General features: G+C 31.5%; 1 protein-coding gene across 2 annotated transcripts in view; it reads right to left on the bottom strand.

The window, feature by feature from the left end:
• The window catches only part of LOC113404044 (uncharacterized protein), a 184,239-nt gene that overhangs the window by 48,287 nt on the left and 115,138 nt on the right, over nucleotides 1–20,814 (bottom strand). For both annotated transcript variants that reach the window (XM_026644782.2, XM_026644783.2), the window contains exon 5: nucleotides 4,398–4,543. In XM_026644782.2, coding sequence (XP_026500567.2) covers nucleotides 4,398–4,543 — 146 coding nt within the window. The remainder of the gene's footprint in view (nucleotides 1–4,397; nucleotides 4,544–20,814) is intronic.

Below are 20,814 nucleotides of genomic sequence, written 5' to 3'. Positions count from 1 at the left end.
AGATTAATAAAAATAAGATCATAATGACTTAACAACAAGGAGGTCGAATTGAAATAGGTTATATTCGACGAGCATTTATCGGTACATTATCATAATTAAGCTAGTACTCGAAATGCGTTACGATGTAATTAACAAAAGTATTTTTTATGTAAGCGGGTGTATTTATTATTGACTTTTTTCTCGCATTTTTGAGAACTAGGACGATATCGAATGTCAATATATAAATTAAATCATTCGATGCTGAATAGCTTTGTAAATACTAAAATGATTTATTTGTGATTTAAATCATCAAGTAAAAATTTTTATTAAATAATTTAAGTGCGTAAAGTAAGGAAGTGAATCGCACTATGTAAATTATTTCCAACAAAAACAAACTAAACAATATAAACATGAGTAATATATAACTGGAGTATATGTAATTGTATCCTCTTTGGATCGCTAAAGATGAGTAAATATCTTTCGTTATTTTAAAATTACTTTTACCGGAGACTTCTTTGTGTGTACAACATTGTATGTTTTTTCATCTTGAAAGGCTCACTTTGGATTAACAACCGTAAAATTATCCGTTCTAGATAATATTTTTATTTTAAAAGACTGTCCATGGAATTTATTGATACTTATTGTCAAATGAAAATGGACGGATTTGCGATCATCTGGTTGTACAGAATAATAATCAGATAAAATAGGCTGTAAACATACGTGATGTAAATATTTCTATAGTCGAAAAAAAATTAATATAAACAGTATTTTTTGTAATGTTGGAAAGTTAAAAAAAATCCATTGTTAGAAAAGACTGACGTAAAGCTCGCATTTTTTTTACCTTCAAAGGTTGAAGTATTATGCCCTTTATTTTATCTAACCTTAAAAACGTAAATTGCCATGTCTATTAAGTTTTGCGAACAGGATAAATTATTATTTAAAGGCCCTTGGGATTTGCAGCGTGTCCATGAAAATAAGCAATGCCAGAATTTCACAATTTTCTCAACGTCAAACAGATTGTTCGTATATATTTTTTTTGTTTTTACTCGCATCGCTTTTGTTTAATCTTAGAAATGGATTATACAATATTTTTGTCTTGGTATGCTTTACTTTACGACATATCAAGAGGGGAGAATTGTTGCAGCCAATGAATAAGAGCGTAGAACTGAAAATCAATCAAATCATTTGTGGTGCACTTCAATAAAATATAAAAAAACGGGTCCTAACGTAAACACTACATTAAAAAAAATGTTACTTTCCAAATTTCAATTATATCTCTTATATTTAAGTTTTGAGAATATAGTCAGTTGAAATATTTAAAGTATTTTAGTAATTAGTATTGATGGTTTCTTTATTCATTTTCTAAATTTAGGTACATTTACAAAAGCGTCCCCATCCATAATCCCCACAATCTTCCAGATTTAATATTAAATAATGCCAGCCTTGGATCAGATTAAGTAAAAAAAGATTCTCTTATATATCTCCGCAAAACGATGTAAGCCACAAATAAAAAACTAATCTTGTAACGAATCTCAATAGACGTATTTAAAATTAATTATAACAATTACAGGTCGAATGTACAGCTTATGAAGATAATCTTCATATTACAATAATAATAAAATCTACTTTCTTAAATCCTACCTCACCTTAAAGAATTACTTCAAGGATTCGGTGACACCTAAAATCATAAATCATCTCTACGGCCACAAATGTGTTTTTGATAAAAAACATTTTTTTTTAATTTAATAAGCAATTAATTTTTTGAGCTGTAAATTTATTATACTAATCGGATTTACATCAGTAAGTTATCCTTTTAAAATATTTTTCACGGAGCAGTACTTTATTTATTATCAGGTATTCAATGATACATAAAAGACAATGAAACCTTTAAAATTAATATTAGACCGATTCCACCGCTATTAGAAGTCCAACAAAATATTTTTTGTAAAAAAATAATTCCAGTGTGCTATACAGAACCATTTCATTGCATTCATTCCTTGTGTAAAAGCAAACTATACAGATAATTTTGTTAACTACGAGTAACATTTGAAATAATTGGCTAATAAATATAAATATTGTAGCGTCGAATAAATCTAGTATCGGTTGGAATATAAATCTCAACATAACCCTAATAAATACAATGTTTTACAAACGGATAACTATTGGGCTATATTCGCAGAGCCTATAAGCGATATTTTTTATTGTTATCATTATGAATCCACATCACGCATCTGATCGATTTGGAGACCGAAACGATTCCATTCATTTCGGTTTTACTGAAGTTAAAATCGTTAAGCGCTATCAATGAGCCGTACAAACATTCTCAATGTGAAAAGGTCGCATTGATAGAAAAATGTATACTGCTTGGAAACATTTACAGTAATCAATTATTTTGTAATATTAATCATAAAATAGTTTGATCAACAGCCGCGGTGTTCGTGTTACCTTTATAGAGGGTTACTCGACAATGCCTCACATCAAACGCTAAGTAATCGGTCTTAATTGACGTCCTTTTCTATAGTAATGACTGTTAAAAATTTTAATTTATAGGTAGGTATTTGTTTATTTTATAACGTCAAGAAAAATCAAAACAATTTCTTATATGAAATATCTAGACAGTAATTACCGACGCAAGTATTTATTTCTTTAGCATATTATATGCCTTTGAAACATGATGTACGAAAATTTATTTAACGTACACGGTTCATTTTGTGAGCTTACCCGGAGAGAAAAGGTTTAAATTGCTTTATAAGTTACTTATATTATAATCCTCTGGTTCCGTCATTTAATGGGAAATGTTTGCGACAGACCGGGTCGCAAAACAATTGCCAGGACACAAACATTTTTCATTAAAAAGCACTCAGGTACCTGAAACACTCGGTATTGTTTTTCGATTAATATATTATTAGAAGAAATAATAATGCTTTAGGCTTACATAATTGTTCATTTTGAAAAAGTAAGATGTCATTCCATTGGATACATAGATATATTACATGGATGAATATGTAGTGTGTGCACTATCGCAGGTGCACTCATCTATTTTTTCGTAAGACGTGTTTTCTGCGGTAATATTAAAAAAAAATAGTGGCCGAGTTATAACATTTCATTGACCCGAACTGAGATTTTAACTCAGGGCCTGGAAAGGACCTAGCTATGAGCTAGCTAGGTAATCGTGCAATTATTAGCTAAAAGTTGCTTATAATTCTATACATCTCAATTAGTGTGCTTTACGTTTTTAAAACGCGTGTATTGAGGCGCGAGTCCCTACCCTCCTTAGCTTTCAGTTATTTGGTTATTTCAACTAAAATCCTCCCAAAAAGGTTTTATGGTTCACTAAAGTTAATAAAAAAATATCTACTATTTAAAAGATAGAACAATTTAGATAAAATTTGTAAGTGTTTCAATGTTTTATTTTAAGGCGTGTCGCTTTTGCAACTTTATGGTTAATAAAATTAATTTATATTCGCTTATGTATTTAATCAGTGATATAAAAATAATACGTTGTTACGCTTTAAGTATGATTTAATTGAAAACATCATGTTAGGTTGTCCCTATCGTTATTGCAATAATTATATTATATAGAAGATTTAAAACAATTTGTGTTTTATAACTCCATGCTGACACTTTAATGAATACTCTGAAGGACAGTACACTAGATGCAAGCTAAGTAATTATTTTGATGTCCATTGTGAAATAGTTCATAAATTTTGGCATATTATTTCGTTTCGAATGAAATTTCTGTACTTTTATTGCATTATGTGTATAACTTACGATGTGTCGATTCAACTTACTTACAAAGGAGTTTTCGAGCTGCGGGTGCCCGCTTTAACCGTCTGACTACAATTAGCCGTTTGGTTCCGGCACAGTCGAATAGAGGCAACTCATCTCAACCAGTGTTGTACCAGATTTTTTGATTCTATGACGTCTGGGTCGTCGATTCGTTATTGATCTTTTTTAAATCATTTTTTTGCCGCTAAAAAGGCTATAAACCATCACACTACGACTCCTAGGAGCGGAGTATCAATGATAAATGTTTTAAAAACGCGGGAAAATTATTCCTTTGGAGAGCTAACGTTGCGAGTACTGCGTTAATGGTTTAGGTTTCCCAAAAATCACATATGACAGAATTGCTCCCCTTTAAATAAATAAATTAGTAACTTAATTTTATTACGCAATTGTCGTTACCTACATAATAAGATTATACCTCATGAATCTACTTTTACCTAAACGTTTAAAAGTTCCACTCTTGCTGATAATAGCGTGATTTACTGGACACAGTTACTTTATTTACTTTGCAAGTTTTTCAATTCCTACCCGAAGGAAGCCAGGGGAAAAATCTAGTGATATAAAATACATTATTTTACTCAGACAGATTTTTTTGATAGACGGATTGTCTGATCTGAATTCGTAGAACTTACGTGTAAGTTTTCAAATCTGTGTGTCTCGCATACAGCACGCAAGGGCGGAGGACAGCTCTCAATGCACTGATGCCAACAGTCGTCTTCATCTTCTTCACCGTCATCGTTGGTGCCGCCTGCTCCTCCTCCCTGCTCGTTGCGAGTGTCTGAACAAACAAGTACATTAAAATATTATTTTCTCACATTTTTAGTATACATTTGTAAAGTAAAGACGGTTTTAAGTTTTTAAATTTAGAATACAAACAAGCTTCGATGATTCAATAGTATGTATTTTATAAATTCAATAAAGATGTCACCTCAAAATTTAACCTCTAACCTGATTTTTCAGGAAACGCTGTTCAAAAAAAACGGTTTGCTTGAAAATGGTGACGCTGTATAAAAATACAGCATAGAAACAACTTTCAATTTCACACCACTGGGCCTCGTTTGATTACGCTACCAAACGCCAAATACATCAAAATTTATCATGGTACGTGCAGTTTATTTCAAAACGATAATATACATTCGTGCCCTATCTAATTGGCAATGTCAATATTGCCAACATTTAAAGTTTAATTGTTAATCAAGCTAGTATTAAGTATTATTAGTAAGCTTTTCGATATTAAATTAATCACTTATCAGATTAACTTTTATAACACTAAATCTCATAATACGAATAATGTAAAGCTTTTAAGTAATAGATACAAAAATAAAAGCGAAATGAGTAAAGTACGTTTACAAAAGTCGGAAAACATGACCCAGTTATGAGGAACTTAGGTTCTATCTTAGATAAAAACAATACCGATTTGACACACAATACACGGTTGATTGATTTCAACTTGTTATTAAATTACGTGCTTATATGTAAAAACGAGTAACTACGTTCCTCCTCTTATGTTATAACTAGCACTGAATATTGTTTGAGAATATTCGGCTGTAGTGTTCCATTTTTATCTATTAATAAATCGGTTGAGAAAATAAAACCTTGAACTGGTCAGTATAAATATTCATTTAGCTGTTTAATGTTAAGACTTCAGTGTAGAAGTACATAGGCGTGAAGTAACTAAGGCCTGTTCACCGTTGGAGAAGTCCACACTCCAATACGGATTGGTTAAATACCCGAAGCAGGCTTAACATCCCAAGATATGTAGATTGTAGAACTTAAAATCTTCGTTTAAGATTCAGGTCTTAAGTTTATTTTGTGTATATACATTTTAAGCATAAGGCCATGGCGACTTCTATGATGTGACTTGTTTATTAATAATTTAAGGCAGTTCATTGCATTATTCGAGAATTAAACAAAATATTTCCAAAGTCAATACAGAATGGTGTACGTTCATTGTTGTATGTCAAACTACTAAACCGAAAATCCCTCAGCGACATGTTCATTTGTTCAGTCAGTCAGTGTAACAAAGGAACCTTTGTAATGGCGCTGAATTATACTTATTAAAATTGACAGAAATAATATTTGGTATATTTTTATTTAATCCTAGAAAACTGTTACAGAACAGTTCTCCGTAACGCTCTTTGTTGATTTATTTATAAGAGCAGTATACTGTTCGAAGGTAATAAATTAATAATACTATCACTATTTAAGATTTAAATTAAATATCAATTTACAAAAACTGCTTTTTGGCTTTCAGGTTTATCTTTTCAATTGTATATTGCGTAACTAATATATTATAAGTAAATTAACTAAATTTAAAGAAATATTTTCGAAAATATTCGCTCAAACTAACGGTAATAACATTGTAGAGAAGGAGTTTCTAAAATCCGCATAGCGTCAAGATTCTTAGTAATCGTAGCGAGAGAACACACTTTGTATTAATAGTTTCTAATATGCATATTAGCTGCAAAGCTGCTTTAAATATATATTCTTACGCTAAAAACACACAGTGTGAGCTAATTTATGTCTACTATTGAAATATGAATATTATAAAATTTATATTTTAATTGATTTTGATTATCGAGTTCATCTTTTTACTATTGAATTGTTGACTGTTTACTTTTTGAAGTTATTTAAAATATTAAACCCAAACTAAAATCATCAGGCTGCCATCGAACTAGTTGAGTACGTATTGTCATAAGTTTATAAATTGACAAGTATTGATTACGAGTTATTCGGTAACGTATTCCAACAAGGCTTAGGTATGTTTACGTTACTTCAGAGTGCTGATAATAAGTGAAGCGTTAAAACTAACGTGCATTCTACGTTTCAAGTAATCAGATTATTACAGTGGCTGGTCCTGGTTCACGATGAAAGGCTTACGTGGATTTTGTTAAACATTAAATGTGAAAGACGGTGAATGTGAATACAAAATAAATAATAATTTATTGGTTGAAATTTCATAGAACTTTATTTAATTATATACGTACAGATTATATTACTATATAATATGAAAAATATACGGCAAGCCAAGTAACACGATTCTCTGCTTAGACGATTTGGAGCTTATTCTATCTCATGGTACTTAATTGTTCTTGTGAACAATAAAAATAATTGATCCAGTATACGAAACAATAACTCACAGTTTAAAAAACTTACTTATTTTTACAAAGATTAACGCTAGAAACGTTCAAAACGCTACTTTTAAAATCTACTTCACGTTGGCATTGAAACGAGTCCAGAGTAAATTAATGGATCCGAGCAAGGGATTATTGAGATTCATACATGCACGGAGTTTGCGTATGTATAACCGTATTCATTCATTTTCAACGTTATCGGTTTCACTGATGCATATGTGATCAATTAAATTTTGAAAATTTAAATATGCAGAGACGCGTAAGATTTGAAACAAACGATAAAATTATTGATGGTCTATGATAAGACTGAAGATTTTGGAGGTTGAAGATATTTTAATTATTTTAAAGTAAAAGCAATAAGTATCGGAAATTTATTATCAGCAGTATTTACATGTTCACTTTTATTGAGTCGAAATAAATAGGTACATATATTAATTTAAACCCGACCAGGTAAAGTTTTAGATTATAATATTGCGTTTTAGATTATAAGATTTTGATTATAATATTGCGCCGCTACGTAAGCTATCTCGACAGTCGCTGTGTTTCATTATATCAATGAAAAAAAATATTCCATCTGCTAAAATAAACAGTTAAATACTCAACACTATTACAATATTTTCTAAGTAGATATTCTATAAGTTGAAATTTTTTGTCCTTGTTAGTCCTAGCCGTAAACTCGTACTTCGCCGATATATAATATAGTTTTTCAAAAATATGTTTTCTTTTTTTTTAATTATTTCTAAAAGTTGCTGCTTTTCCAGTAGGAGCACATTTAATATGAATATATTGTTATTCAATACCGCTCCTTCGTGAAATTATTCAAACATTGCAGGAAACCACACAAAAATACATAACAGATTTTAATTTATTATCCGGAGAATAAAATATATACGCGGCCGAGATAAATTCATACAATGAAAAGATAAACAAGAAACCTCGTGTAACCAGATTCATTCGTCGCCGCCGCTGTAATCCTATCACACCTACGTCACTAACATTTATCGTCAATCATAAGCTGATTTCTTATATAAAATTACGTAAATGAGGCATATACTTCACCCGGCGAAATAAAGGTGGGTCGTAAACTTCTTTATTTGGTTCTTAACTGAGTGATCATGGGAAAGGGTAGAAGTAAGGTGAGAGTGAGTTTACGACGATGATCCAACGCGATACGTGACCTTAAATAAACGACGCGGATGCTTTTATCTTTGCGAAGGAATACCGGCGTTATTCAAAAAAAAAAATAGCAGTTATATCATTTATTAGCTGAAAAAAGTTTCCAGAAACAAATTTTTCATCACTGTTTTACGATTTAAGTCCGCCAAATTATGAGTATTATATATTAATAATTTTAGTTTTTTAATAAATCTAAAATAATTGTATATTAATTGAACTTAAATAGGACTCAGTATTATAATTTTGTGTTTTAAATTCTGAAAGGAAAATCTATGAATTCAAGTTTTTGACTCGACTCGGAATTATCGCAGACTGATTAATGGCTTTGATGTAGTATATAAAATCTTATTTTATAATATTAAAGTGATAAAATATCATCCATGTGGTTTTTGTTACAACAAGCTCATTCCGATATCAACAATATTTTGTGTTAATAGTCAGACAGTGAGAGGAGGCATTAGATATGTGGCATAGCATCCAAAGTTTCGAAGTAATATCGTGCATGTATTTGTATGCGAAGTAGAATTGATTGCTTCATGAATGAAGTTGATACAGTTCGCTAGACTTGTGTATGTTGAGTACTTATCTACGAAAATGATTTAACTTAGAATTGTAGGGTAATATTTAGATTCATAGATATTCTATTGTGAAGTCAATACAATATTACTTCAGTTTGTTTTATTATGTACTAGTTGAACCTGTGGATTTACCCGCGCGAAATTTATAAAAAACTACCTATAACATGCAAACAGCTACCTCCCAGTATACAAAAAAAAAGAAGCAGACGGAGGTGTATGAAATTTGGCATTGTTAAAGGTGCAGAAAGCTAAAGTTTTTATAAAATATGCATTAGAAAAACATTAAAAAAATAAAAAAAAAAAATACACATTACGATGCTTTAAACACATACACCTTTATCTACACAATATTTAACTTGTTAATATGTAACGACCATAGTTTACGTTCATACTTTCAATGACAACACACGTTATGTTAAAAAATCATAGACATTTTTATACATTTGAATTTTTATGGTAGTAGTGACAATGTGTCGTTCAGTTTCCTACGTATCTTTCGAATCGCATCTAATATTTTATTTCAACCATTGAACGACCACTAGTAATTAATAAAATACGCATCAACTCACGTTTCCAAATAAAAGTAGTATAATTCGACAAGGAATAAACTTTTAACTAAGCGGATTTAAGTAAGCGGAGCGATTAAAGACGACGTCATAATAATAAAGAACAATTATAATAATTAACTAAATATAATATAAAAAATGTATGAAATAGCTATGCCTCGCAGGTTCACCTGTCACGAATGAAATTTTCCATATTGGTTGACGTTATCGATATTACTCCGCTGAATAGTGTCGTAACTGAAAGTTAGGTCTATAACGTTCCTCAATAAGCAGACTATCTCACGTAATAAGAAATATTCAAATCGTGTCTGTAATTCTAGAGATGAGTGCGTTCAACAATAAAAACTCTTCAGCGTTATGACATTATTAGGTATAAACCAGTCTACTTTATTTTTAAATTACTGACTGACATAAAACAGAGAGCCTAAATAAAGCCCATTTGGTCGCGTAGGATGAAATCTCAATTTGATGCGGACTGCATTTAAATTATCTTTTGAAAGACTATTGATTAATAAAAAAAGAACCAAGTCAGTTTTAATTAAAATTCCTCCGTAATAAACCTTATATATATAACAATTTATGTAATGATTTATGTCATCTAATTCTTTAGTTTTTGCCATTTGTAATAGAGTGAAATAATAATTACACAATAATGAATAGCGTTCAATATATGTATATTCTTTTGGAGGAAATCTATCAAATTGTGATCTAGGAGAGACGCTGAATTAACACTTAACTTGCATGAACTTGCAATAAAAATGCATATATTGACAAAATAAACGCTTGGAAAGTTTTCGGTTTCACTAAGCGTATTTATCAAGAATTTAGACATACATTTTAATTCTATAGAATGCTCTAATACGCAGCAATTTACGAGTATGCTGCCCTTATTTGGTATCCTTTAAACAAGACATATGAATCTAATGGAATGCTTACAAAGTACGTCTTGTTCCATTTTCAAATGGCTAAAAGTAGGGATACGCCGGAAGTGATTGGCAGAATGAATATTACGACATTTTGCTCTGCTCCTTGCTTCCCAAGCAACATTAAGATCTTTAATGTTGTGTAATCTCTAAACTATTACACGCGGCTATACGGTGACCTCACTCTGAACCCATGATATTATCATTTTTCACGACTGTCACAACCATTTAAAGAAAGTCTATTTAACTATATTTTTGATTAATATTATTTTTGTACTTTTTTGATATCCCTTTAGCTTTTATTATGCAATATACATATTTAATTTATCGTATATTATTTATCGTTATATAAGTTAAATTAAATTAGTTATCTGCTCTTAATAATAATGCAGTAATTGCCTTTTATGTTTAATTTTGTTTTTAAATTGTAAAATACTAAGTAATTTCAATATGTCTAGCATTTAGCGATTTATTAACATTTTAAAAGAAAATAATATTGAAAAGTATGACGAATGTCTCAACAGTTTTTTAACGTTACTTCCAATCGGCGGAAACAAGTGTTATGCCTCCCGTCTAAATGGATTCTAAGATGAGAAGTGAGTTATTTACGATAATTATTTCATCGTGAGTGATTTACACTGGTCTATATTAAAAATTCCGCAACGCGTAATTTATTTTCGTTCTTAACAATAGTAATTTTCGACGTTACGCACGGTTGCCTAATAAATTGACTTATTTATCACATTCTTATTAACATCCGTTTTTAAATGAATATAGATTTCGTTAATAATTTAGGAGCTTGCTTACAACTTGAAAAACTTTATGTTATAATGTAAATACAAAGATCAATAGTTATGATCGTTATTTATTATCGATTGTACTCACTTCATACAAACAAATCATTATATAATCGAACAAATAAACAAATGAAATTCGAATTATACGCTATTGTTGATGTCCTTCTTGACGTGTCCGTCAATGGCGAATTTGGCTAATGTGTTGCGAGCGAAGGTGCCTTGATAAGCCACATTTGGTTTTAAACATTCTCTTGCAGGGATGAGAGAACAATTGGCTTTTACTATTGTACGTGTAGTAATACGTGGGCTTGAGACGGATCTTTTTAATAAAGCGTTTGGTATCGAGGACATCCAAACGGTTTCGCTCGAAAATAATAGAAGCCTTATTAACAATATTACACCAGACAGGTTTCTGACTATCGATCGTTTCCCAAGTATTCAGAGGGATATTACAGGTGTGATATCCCTCTGAGGCAGTCAGGTGTCGCTTTAATCCTTGTATCGAAGTAATTGGCCTCCAGGTCTACGCTTTCCTTTCTTCAGCTGTGAATAAAACACAGATTTAGGTAGTCTGGAGCCGTTCATTCGAACAAGGTGACCGCACCATTTAAGTTGACCTCGGATGAACATGAACTCAATGCCGTATGCTCTTGGACGCCGAAGTATTTTGGTGTTTGGGATTCGCTCTTACCAACTTACGCGGAAAATTTTACGCGAGCATCTCAAATGAAGTGAATCCAGGTGCTTTATATCCCTCTTGTAAAGACACCAAGTCTCAGAAGCCTAAAGAAGAATAGGTAACATGATGGCTTTATACACAGCGATCGTAGCGTGTAGTTTTAGATCATACGAAACCCAAAATCTGGCTCTCAGCGTGCCAAAAGATGCTCTGAATCAAGACGGGTGTCGTCGCAAATATAGCGGCCCAGGTTCCGAAATAATGACAATTCCTCTAAATCTTTTCCATCTAAAGATATTGAGGTAATATCCTTTGTATCGCCACGTGTCGATTGTTTCAGTATTTGGATCTTTGAGGTGCTAATAACAAGACCGAAGCGCTTACACGATTCATGAAGGCGGTTTATAAGTAGCTGCAGATTGTGAGTGTTGTCGGCTACTAAGCAGACATCGTCTGCATAGAGAATGTCAGCAATAGATACGTCTTGCACCATGCGGACCTGAACCGTGTCAAGTCAAATATACTCTTGTCAGATCTTACTTCAAGCTTATTTTTTTCTTTACAGTCGCTAAATGAGTCTCGCAGGACTACAGCAAAATAAATACCAAGAGAGTCAGGTTCATCACTATTATTCATAACAATTTATCAAGCATTGAAATATAAATTATATAACCATAGAAGTTTGAAAACAAATCTCTAAAAATGGTTTTTGTTGTTTTTTTTTAACTATTTTTACTATACGGAAGTAGTTAAATATTTAATTGTAATAATAAAATCGAGTAAATCATCGATCACTTATAAATTTTCAAGTTGTAATGCAATGGTTTGCTAATGTAGATACAAATTAATTGGAAACGAATCGAAAACATCTCAAAGTAAACTCGGGCCTTAACTTTATAAATAGCTTTCATTTGTTATTTATATAATTATTACAACTTCGTAATTACTTAAAGGGCCGGATTAAATTTTCTTCAGTAATTATACAATGCGTCAATTTTATTTGCCCTTTTAATTTTTCATGTAAGTTAGTTATTCGTTCGGTGATACGATGATTGATATATCAGCCCAAAATCAACAAAAATTACATCAATTTAAATATAGAACCCTGAAACAGACAGTATATTGAAGGCTAAATTTAGAAGTAGGGTATAATTCCGATTTTAAATTAGAAACCATCTTGTCTACGTAATATAAAAAAATAGGATATCGATAAATCACGTATGTACGGGTATTCCAAACTTTGCATCGCAAAGTTAAGGCAGATTTTGTGAAATTTCGCCATGAAAGTAAAACGATGAGATCCTACAAAAGAGGAGACACAAAGACAACTATTGTCTGAACGAGTTCTTGAATAGTGCACGCTTAGATAGCGGCGAAAGTATTCAGTAGCGCGTGCCCTAAAAGTTATTTAAAGACTACTTGGTATGCAAATGTACGAAAATTTGTTTTTAGCGTCAAAATCTATTTATTTTTATTAAATATTAGGCGGATGGTCAAATGGGCCACCTGATGGTAAGTGGTCACCACAGCTCATAGACATTGGCACCGTAAAAATTTTTAACATTCCTTACATATTATATTATCATTGTGCCTGTAGTTACAATAGCAAACTCACTTTTCAAACCGAAACACAACAATACAGAGTTAGTAAGAGGGGATTGAACAAAGCTGTACCACCAATTGGTTTTTATTTAAAGTAATCACTTATCTGTATCGCTTTATGCTATGGGAATTCGACGTCAATAAGACCACTTATACAGATATAATTGTAATAAATTATTATATAAATTGTGTGTATATATGTACGAAGTTAATTTAATTGCTTGTTTATGAATCCCTCGTCGTTATTATTATTGAATATTACAAACACGATTGAAACAAATCACAAATACATATTATTATTATTATTGATATCTAATAATTATAGAGAAAATTATTTATTACATAGTTTTGATAGAGTATATTATCTATTCCCGATAATAAATGAGTATGCCTCTGATGGTACATTCAATTTTGTAACGTTTGGAAATTATTATTAAATAATTGTTTTATAATATATATAATCGCATATAATAATAATTATTATATTGTAGTAATAATTACAAAACTTCACACGCGGTACCGTTTCAGACCTAAGGCTTTACCTATAAAATTTGTTTACGGAATGCTGGGTCTTCATTTTCGCACACCAAATCAATAATGACAGAGACATTCGATCTGTGTTTAACAAACCAATAGCTACACAACATTTGTAAATAAAGTTGTTACCTTTTAGTTGTTTCCGAATCGAAATAAATTCTAAATAGAGCTTTGTGCGAGCCTCTCTGTGTAGGTACTACCCACTCATTATAATATACTCTACCGCCAAACAGCAATACTTAGTACCTATCAACGAACAGCTAAAACTGAAATTTGGAACACAATTCGTTTCAACGTGCAAGCATTCCGCTTAGAAAGGTTTTTGCAATTTGAAGTAACTTTATACGATGCTGTTTTTTACAATAATTAGTGACCTGCGACGGAACCCGAGCCTAAATTATTAAATTTTATAAATGGTAAATTGATTATATTTCCCGGTATCTTATTATATAAATGCTTATACCAATGCCCAAAAACGTTCTCTGTACCGTATGCATACGGAAAGTAGGGGTTACAAGTTTATTCTTATTTTTTGTATTAATAGTATGTATATGTTACTATAAAAGCTCGAACTAAGGTAAATCTTAAGATTTTCCAGTAAAACCTAAGATTTACCGACACGAGTTGGTAAATGTAGTATTTATAATAAAGGGACGACTTTTTCGGACTTTTACTATTCCAACCTAACCTAACCTAACATGTAAATCCTAAGATTTACCAAGTGAATGATGGTAAAAGTTGGAATCCCAAAGTTTTATGGAAATTTACCATTCATAATCGGTAAATCTTAGGCTTTACTGGAAAATCTTAAGATTTACCGTAGTTCGAGCTTTTACATTAACATATATAACCTTTTTGGGCATATTTTTGTACATTCTTCTGTATAAACATTATATTATCATAAATATATTATGAAGCAGCATAAACGGCTACACCTATTTCTTTAAATTTTTCGCGCAATGATGTCGTAGAGCTAATATTGTAAATAGTTCGGATAGCTCTTTTCTGCAGAATAAATGCTATTTCAATATTTGCTGCATTACGCCATAACAACATTCCATATAACAAAAGACTATGAAAATTACTAAAATAAACTAGTCTGGCAGTACTTATGTCCGTGAGTTTTTGAATTGTTTTTATTGCGTAAATAGCACTACTTAGCGTTAGTTAGCGTTTCTCTGCTAGGGCATACAAATGAGTGCCTCACTGAAGTTTGGAGTCAAGGGTTGTCCCTAGAAAGACCGTCGACTCAACAAACTCAAGTCTTTCATTATTCAAAATAACCGCAGAAGAATTTGACTTAGCATCTGGCAGGATAAACAAAATACATTTAGTCTTTTTTGTTTTTAGGACCAAATTATTTATGTCAAACCAACCAAAAAACCGCGACAGAGAACTGCTTACAACACCATACTTGATTATTTTTTTGTCGAGTTTAAAAACAAAGGATGTATCATCTGCAAACAGTACAATGTCACAAGCCTTATTTATAAAATAAGGTAAATCATTTACATATATTAAGAACAGCAGAAGTCCTAAATTTGAGCCCTGTGGTACACCCACTTGCGCCGGAGCGCCACTGAAATTAATTTCAATGCAGGGCCCAAAAAATAAACTATTTATTATTTTCTATCACTATTATTATTCTTTGTAAACTGTTATTCAAACCGAGCGATGGATACCTTTACGTCAATTAAAAAAATATGTTTAATTTTAAATCGTGTATTTATTTTGTGTTTATAATTTACTATTCAAAATACAAGACCAAAGACGAAATTATTTTAATATTGTTTCTTTTATAATATCTATTAATAGCACTTTCACAGAATTATTTAGTTAATTAATTACTTTAATATTCACTCGCTTGTATTCGAAAATTAAAAATGGTTCGTTACAATTGTCAGACGTTTTAATTGATTCCCTTATCGCACGGTGTCATTTCTCAACGTAAACTTTATTTAGAAACCGTTCCGAATTAACAGGAAACAGTTTATAATGTTTTCCGATACAGATGCTAAACATCTATTCATCTGATTGATATTGAATAAAATATACAATATATAATAGCTCATAAATGAGGAAGGGGGGCGGCTGACTTTAAAACATGCCCGAAAACATTTTACCTTACTATTACAAATATGTATACAAAAGGCTGTTTTCAACAATAACATTAACAGCCTGTAAATTTCCCACTGTTGGGCTAAGGCCTCCTCTCCTTTTGAGGAGCTGACTTGAGCATATTCCACCACGCTGCTCCAATGCGGGTTCGTGGATACATATGTGGCAAAATTTCGTTGAAATTAGATACATGCAGGTTTTCTCACGAGAGCACGAGCACGAGATGAATTGTAAATACAAATTAAGCACATGAAAATTCAGTCATCGGATGCACGCATTCTAACCACTGGGCTATCTTGGCTCTAATATTAATTTAAATTGCATTAATGTATAGAATATTAAAAATTACCGTTTACACCTTGAAATTTATAGAATTACGTAAATGTGATATTAGAAGACATTTGTTCACAGCTAAAAACAGCATATTAAGATAGTACAGGCGGATAGATATTATCTGTTTTATAGCATGTTTAGTCTCCTTATTTTCTAAATTATCATAACGTAAAAACATTTTTTTCACGCGCAAAAAGTCGAGAAAGATGAGAAATAGATAGAGTAAATAATTCCACAATAGAAATAAATTATATGATTGTGTGAAACCAAAAAATAATGTGAAAACTTGGTCTCGCTAAGATGGCCCGAAGCCGTTTTAAATAAATAACGTAACTTTAAATACGTTATTTATTTATTATCTTTATTAATATTATAATCGTGTAAAATATTAAGTTGGAAAAATAATAATCAATCTCAGATCTTATGTTATGTGTGGATGTTAATGAAGTCATAATAAAAAATATATTGCAACATTGCACATCTCAGTGATCTGTAAGAATGTAAGCATGTTGTATATATTTTTTACAATTTACTTCTAGAAGTAAAAAATATCTTAAAAAAAACCAAATACCAAAGATCGCAATCTAAATTGAAGTTAGGCCCTCCGATATTTGCGCCCTATGTAAAGTACTAAATAATAACGGTAATGGCTATTTACGTAAAAGTTACCGCAGTATGCGTATTCGTATCCCTTTATTTTTATTAGCAGGTTACCGGAGGTAAAGAGTTCAATGTCAGTTAAATAACCAAAAACGGTAAAGCGTCAGTAAACCTCATTTAACGTTTTCGCGATGAAGTGTACCTTATATTTATTCAGACTTAACTGACGTAATATTTATACTGGGAACCAGCGAGCTACATGTTTATAGAAGTTGCTTCGTAGTAGATCTTATCGGTAGCGATCATTGGTAGCGCGTGGCACCTTCACGTATCCGATGGAGTGTTTGTGTCACACGAAAGTCTTTGTAAATTACACATACGGCAGCGAAGAAACGTTGGGACCAGTGAAGGGGACACAAATGGCATATACAAGATTTTTTATTACATACTAAAAATTACGATCCATAATAGAAATGATCCGATCATGGACAAACTGGCCAAATACAACTAAGATCAACAAAGGAATCCGCAATCCCTCGAAGATCAATAACAAGCCTTCAAGGAAGAAAACTTGCACTTGGCTATGAAAAAGTCGTCGTTGTAGAGTCCAATGAAAACTTAAATTATGTAATTTAGATCGTAATACGACTTGGTAACAAACATATGTATAATATTGTACAACAAATAAAACTAAACTATCGAAAATATACACCAAAGGTACGAACAGCACGTCTGTGAAGATAAAATATTTAAAATAGAAACTTTCTCTCGACAATAGTGTTACTCGCATTAACTAGTACTGACTTGAGTCACGCTACATTCTAGAACTTGCTACGTTAACACAATATTTTTCAATCGAACTGTCGATTGAAAAATATTGTGTTTTTCAGTCGAAAGATTCTTACTAGCAGTCCGGAACTCGGGAGTTGGTATTGTTACGTTTACGCCCTTTCTAAGGCACAGGACTATAGTGCCTTAGAAAGGACGTAAAGCCACTGGTGCTCCAGTCGTGTCGGATTTAACGTCCCATCAGATTATGAGAGCGAAGAAATAGAGAGTACACCTGTGTAATTGTCTAGTTTTCCTTAAAATAAGCCGTATTGTCTGAAATCGGTCAGAAGAACATCATTACTTTATAAGAACGATACCCACCCAAGCCATACTATGACAAATACGTAACTGTTGGTCTAATATCACTAAACGAAGTCACACTGTTTGAGTAATTACAATAAACATGTTACCTATCACATTTGAAAAAATCACTAAACAAATTAAAAACTGAACTAATGTATTATGTATGTACTTATTTATTTTCTATAATGATAACTCAAAGCAAATTTACCTTAAGTCAGGCGAAATAAAATTGCTTGGTATTATTTCATGGCCACTGGGCTTACATGAGGACTTAAAAGGTTTCAAAAACAATTTATAAAGCCTTTGGCAACACGATAACAATATTCTGTAATAAACTATGGAATTATTGTAAAATTTCCCGCTCGGTAAGTACCTGATGTTAGGCCTATATAGCAAAGTGGTTTACGAAATATTTACATTTATCAGATGTTGATTTAAGTTTTTTCAAAATCTAAGACCTTTATTACATATTTTAATAATGATTCTCGCAGATAAAAATAATGAAAAGGACTGAAACTATGTTTCGTATTTTTTAATAAATTCAAACGTTTAATAAAATATGTCCGTCATTTTTAACCAACTTGACCGTAACAATAACATTTTTCAAAGTTCAGCAAAAAGCTTCATAAAACTGCGGTGAAACATAAGTCTATATGAATAAAATAATAAACATTCCGCCGCTGCTCTTTGTTCACAACTATGACTTGATTTCGTATTTTTGTTACAATAATTATACGATAAACATAAAATTTAGACTTGAAATAATATTGGATTGTTTTCAAAAAGTATTTCTCGTTAAGTCCAATATTTAGTTATTTTTAAATGGTACTCAATTGATGTTTACTACACAAAAAATAACAATATATATACATACATGCCTCATATCATATATTTATTTTGACAAGCGAAGCAACAGAAGAGTTAGGCTTTTCATATCAACACGTCAAAGGCACGCTCAATTTCCTCGTGTCAACCGTGTAGGAAAACTTTGTATAGAGCATGCAGCAAAGCCAAGCTGCATACAACATTTTATACGGATTGACAGCTCCGAATTTTGCATATTTCCTAGACGTCGCAATTGGCTGTTTCAAAACATATGGCTTTTTCAAGCAAAACGATGTACTAGTTCTTAATATTGGTTTTTATTAGATCTACTTAAGTCTTAATGATCAATGTCTAACATTCGCTTTCTCACTATATGTCTTCACGGCGAGGCTGACGGTAGAATTTCAACTAGTTTTAAAACTTATTTATGTCCGTGTTTTAGACCTCAAAAAAAATAAAAACTATACATTCGAAGCTATATTTTGTCTGACTTGAAGTATTAATCAATTTATTAACTTGGTAAAAAAGACCCCAACCCCTTTTTCTTAACTTATTCCTAAAGGCGAAAATTTAACAAGGGTTCATTGAGGTTATGTTACGTTTTCTTTTAAAACTTAAAATCCCGGCGATTCGATTTCATAGCTATTATTTATTTGACACATACATGACAGGATCTATAACTTAATGGCCATTGTCCTTTGGTTGAGATAAAAATAAGCAACGATATGAATACGATAAGATATTTATATATATCGGCAAAAGTTCGAGAATTGAATTTTAAAAACGACGATATTTTTCAAATGCATTTAGAGGTTTGCCGATTCTATCGTAGCTGCGCTTTTATTCACGCTTTATCGAATATTATACATAGAAGAATGAACATTCGAATTTAGCGCAAACTGTGCAGATTTAAATGGTTTGGTGATATTTTCGTTGGATGTGGGTTTGACATAATTTGAACATTGATGCTTTATTATTTATAAATTTAATTCTTGATACAATGAATTTATTAACTAAAAGACAGACAGACTTTGCTAACTATACTCGTATAAATCAGGTAAGTTTTGTTTGTTATTTTTCCGGATTTACATACAAAAAATGTATCCGTATATTGAAAAAATATATGAGCAAAAAAAAAATACCATATATAAATAATAATTTATTTAGTGGTAGGGCTTCGTGCTAGCCCATCTGGGAAGGTACCACCCACTCATCCAATATTCTACCGGCAAACAGTAGTATTGTTGTGTACCAGTTTGAAGTTTAAGTGAGCCAGTGTAACTACAGGCACAAGGGACAACACCTTAGTTCCCAAGGTTGGTGATTTAAGGAATGGTTAATATTTATTACAGCGACATCGTCTATGGGCAGTGGTGACCATTTATTATCAGGTGGTCCATATGCTCGTCCGTCTGACTATAGCAAGAAAATGAGTACTAACACTTTTTTATCAATCAAAACATTATCATGTTAAAATCATTGTGTAGTAGTTTACAATGCGAAATAGTTGAAAAAAAATTGTCGGTTTAGTGGCTGTCCGAACTATTATAGATGGTTCAATCCACGATGACGCGTCCCACTATTTTCTCAATCACTACACTGCAAAGTGTGCAATCTAAGCTGCTAGAGTGAGTGCGAGTTTTGTTTCTGTGATTCATTGTCAACTGGAAATATGCTCTACTGCATATTACGAATTTCAAAAAACTATGATAGCTTTACAAGGTATAACATTATGTATTATTCGTATCTATATATGTATATAATATAAAAAAATATAGAACAAAAAAAGAATTGCAAATGGTACCCCGCGGATGGTACCTCTTGTGTGCGGTGCGCACCTTCGTGGATTGAACTGACTATGGATAGTATGTGCCAAAGAGTGTTAAATCTCAAAAAATCAACGACAGTTATTACATTTTTAAAGATAAAAAAAAAATCAATTAAGAGATTTAGTTTAATTGAAGTGACACAATGTATTAATCTCAGTTATAAGATTTAATAATATTACGAGTTATTTAAAAATGCGAAAAAATATCCCCAAACTTCA

The sequence above is a fragment of the Vanessa tameamea genome, chromosome Z (assembly GCF_037043105.1).
Source record: "Vanessa tameamea isolate UH-Manoa-2023 chromosome Z, ilVanTame1 primary haplotype, whole genome shotgun sequence".
In the NCBI taxonomy this organism is placed as follows: Eukaryota; Metazoa; Arthropoda; class Insecta; order Lepidoptera; family Nymphalidae; genus Vanessa; species Vanessa tameamea.
This window is presented reverse-complemented; position numbering and strand designations above follow the sequence as displayed.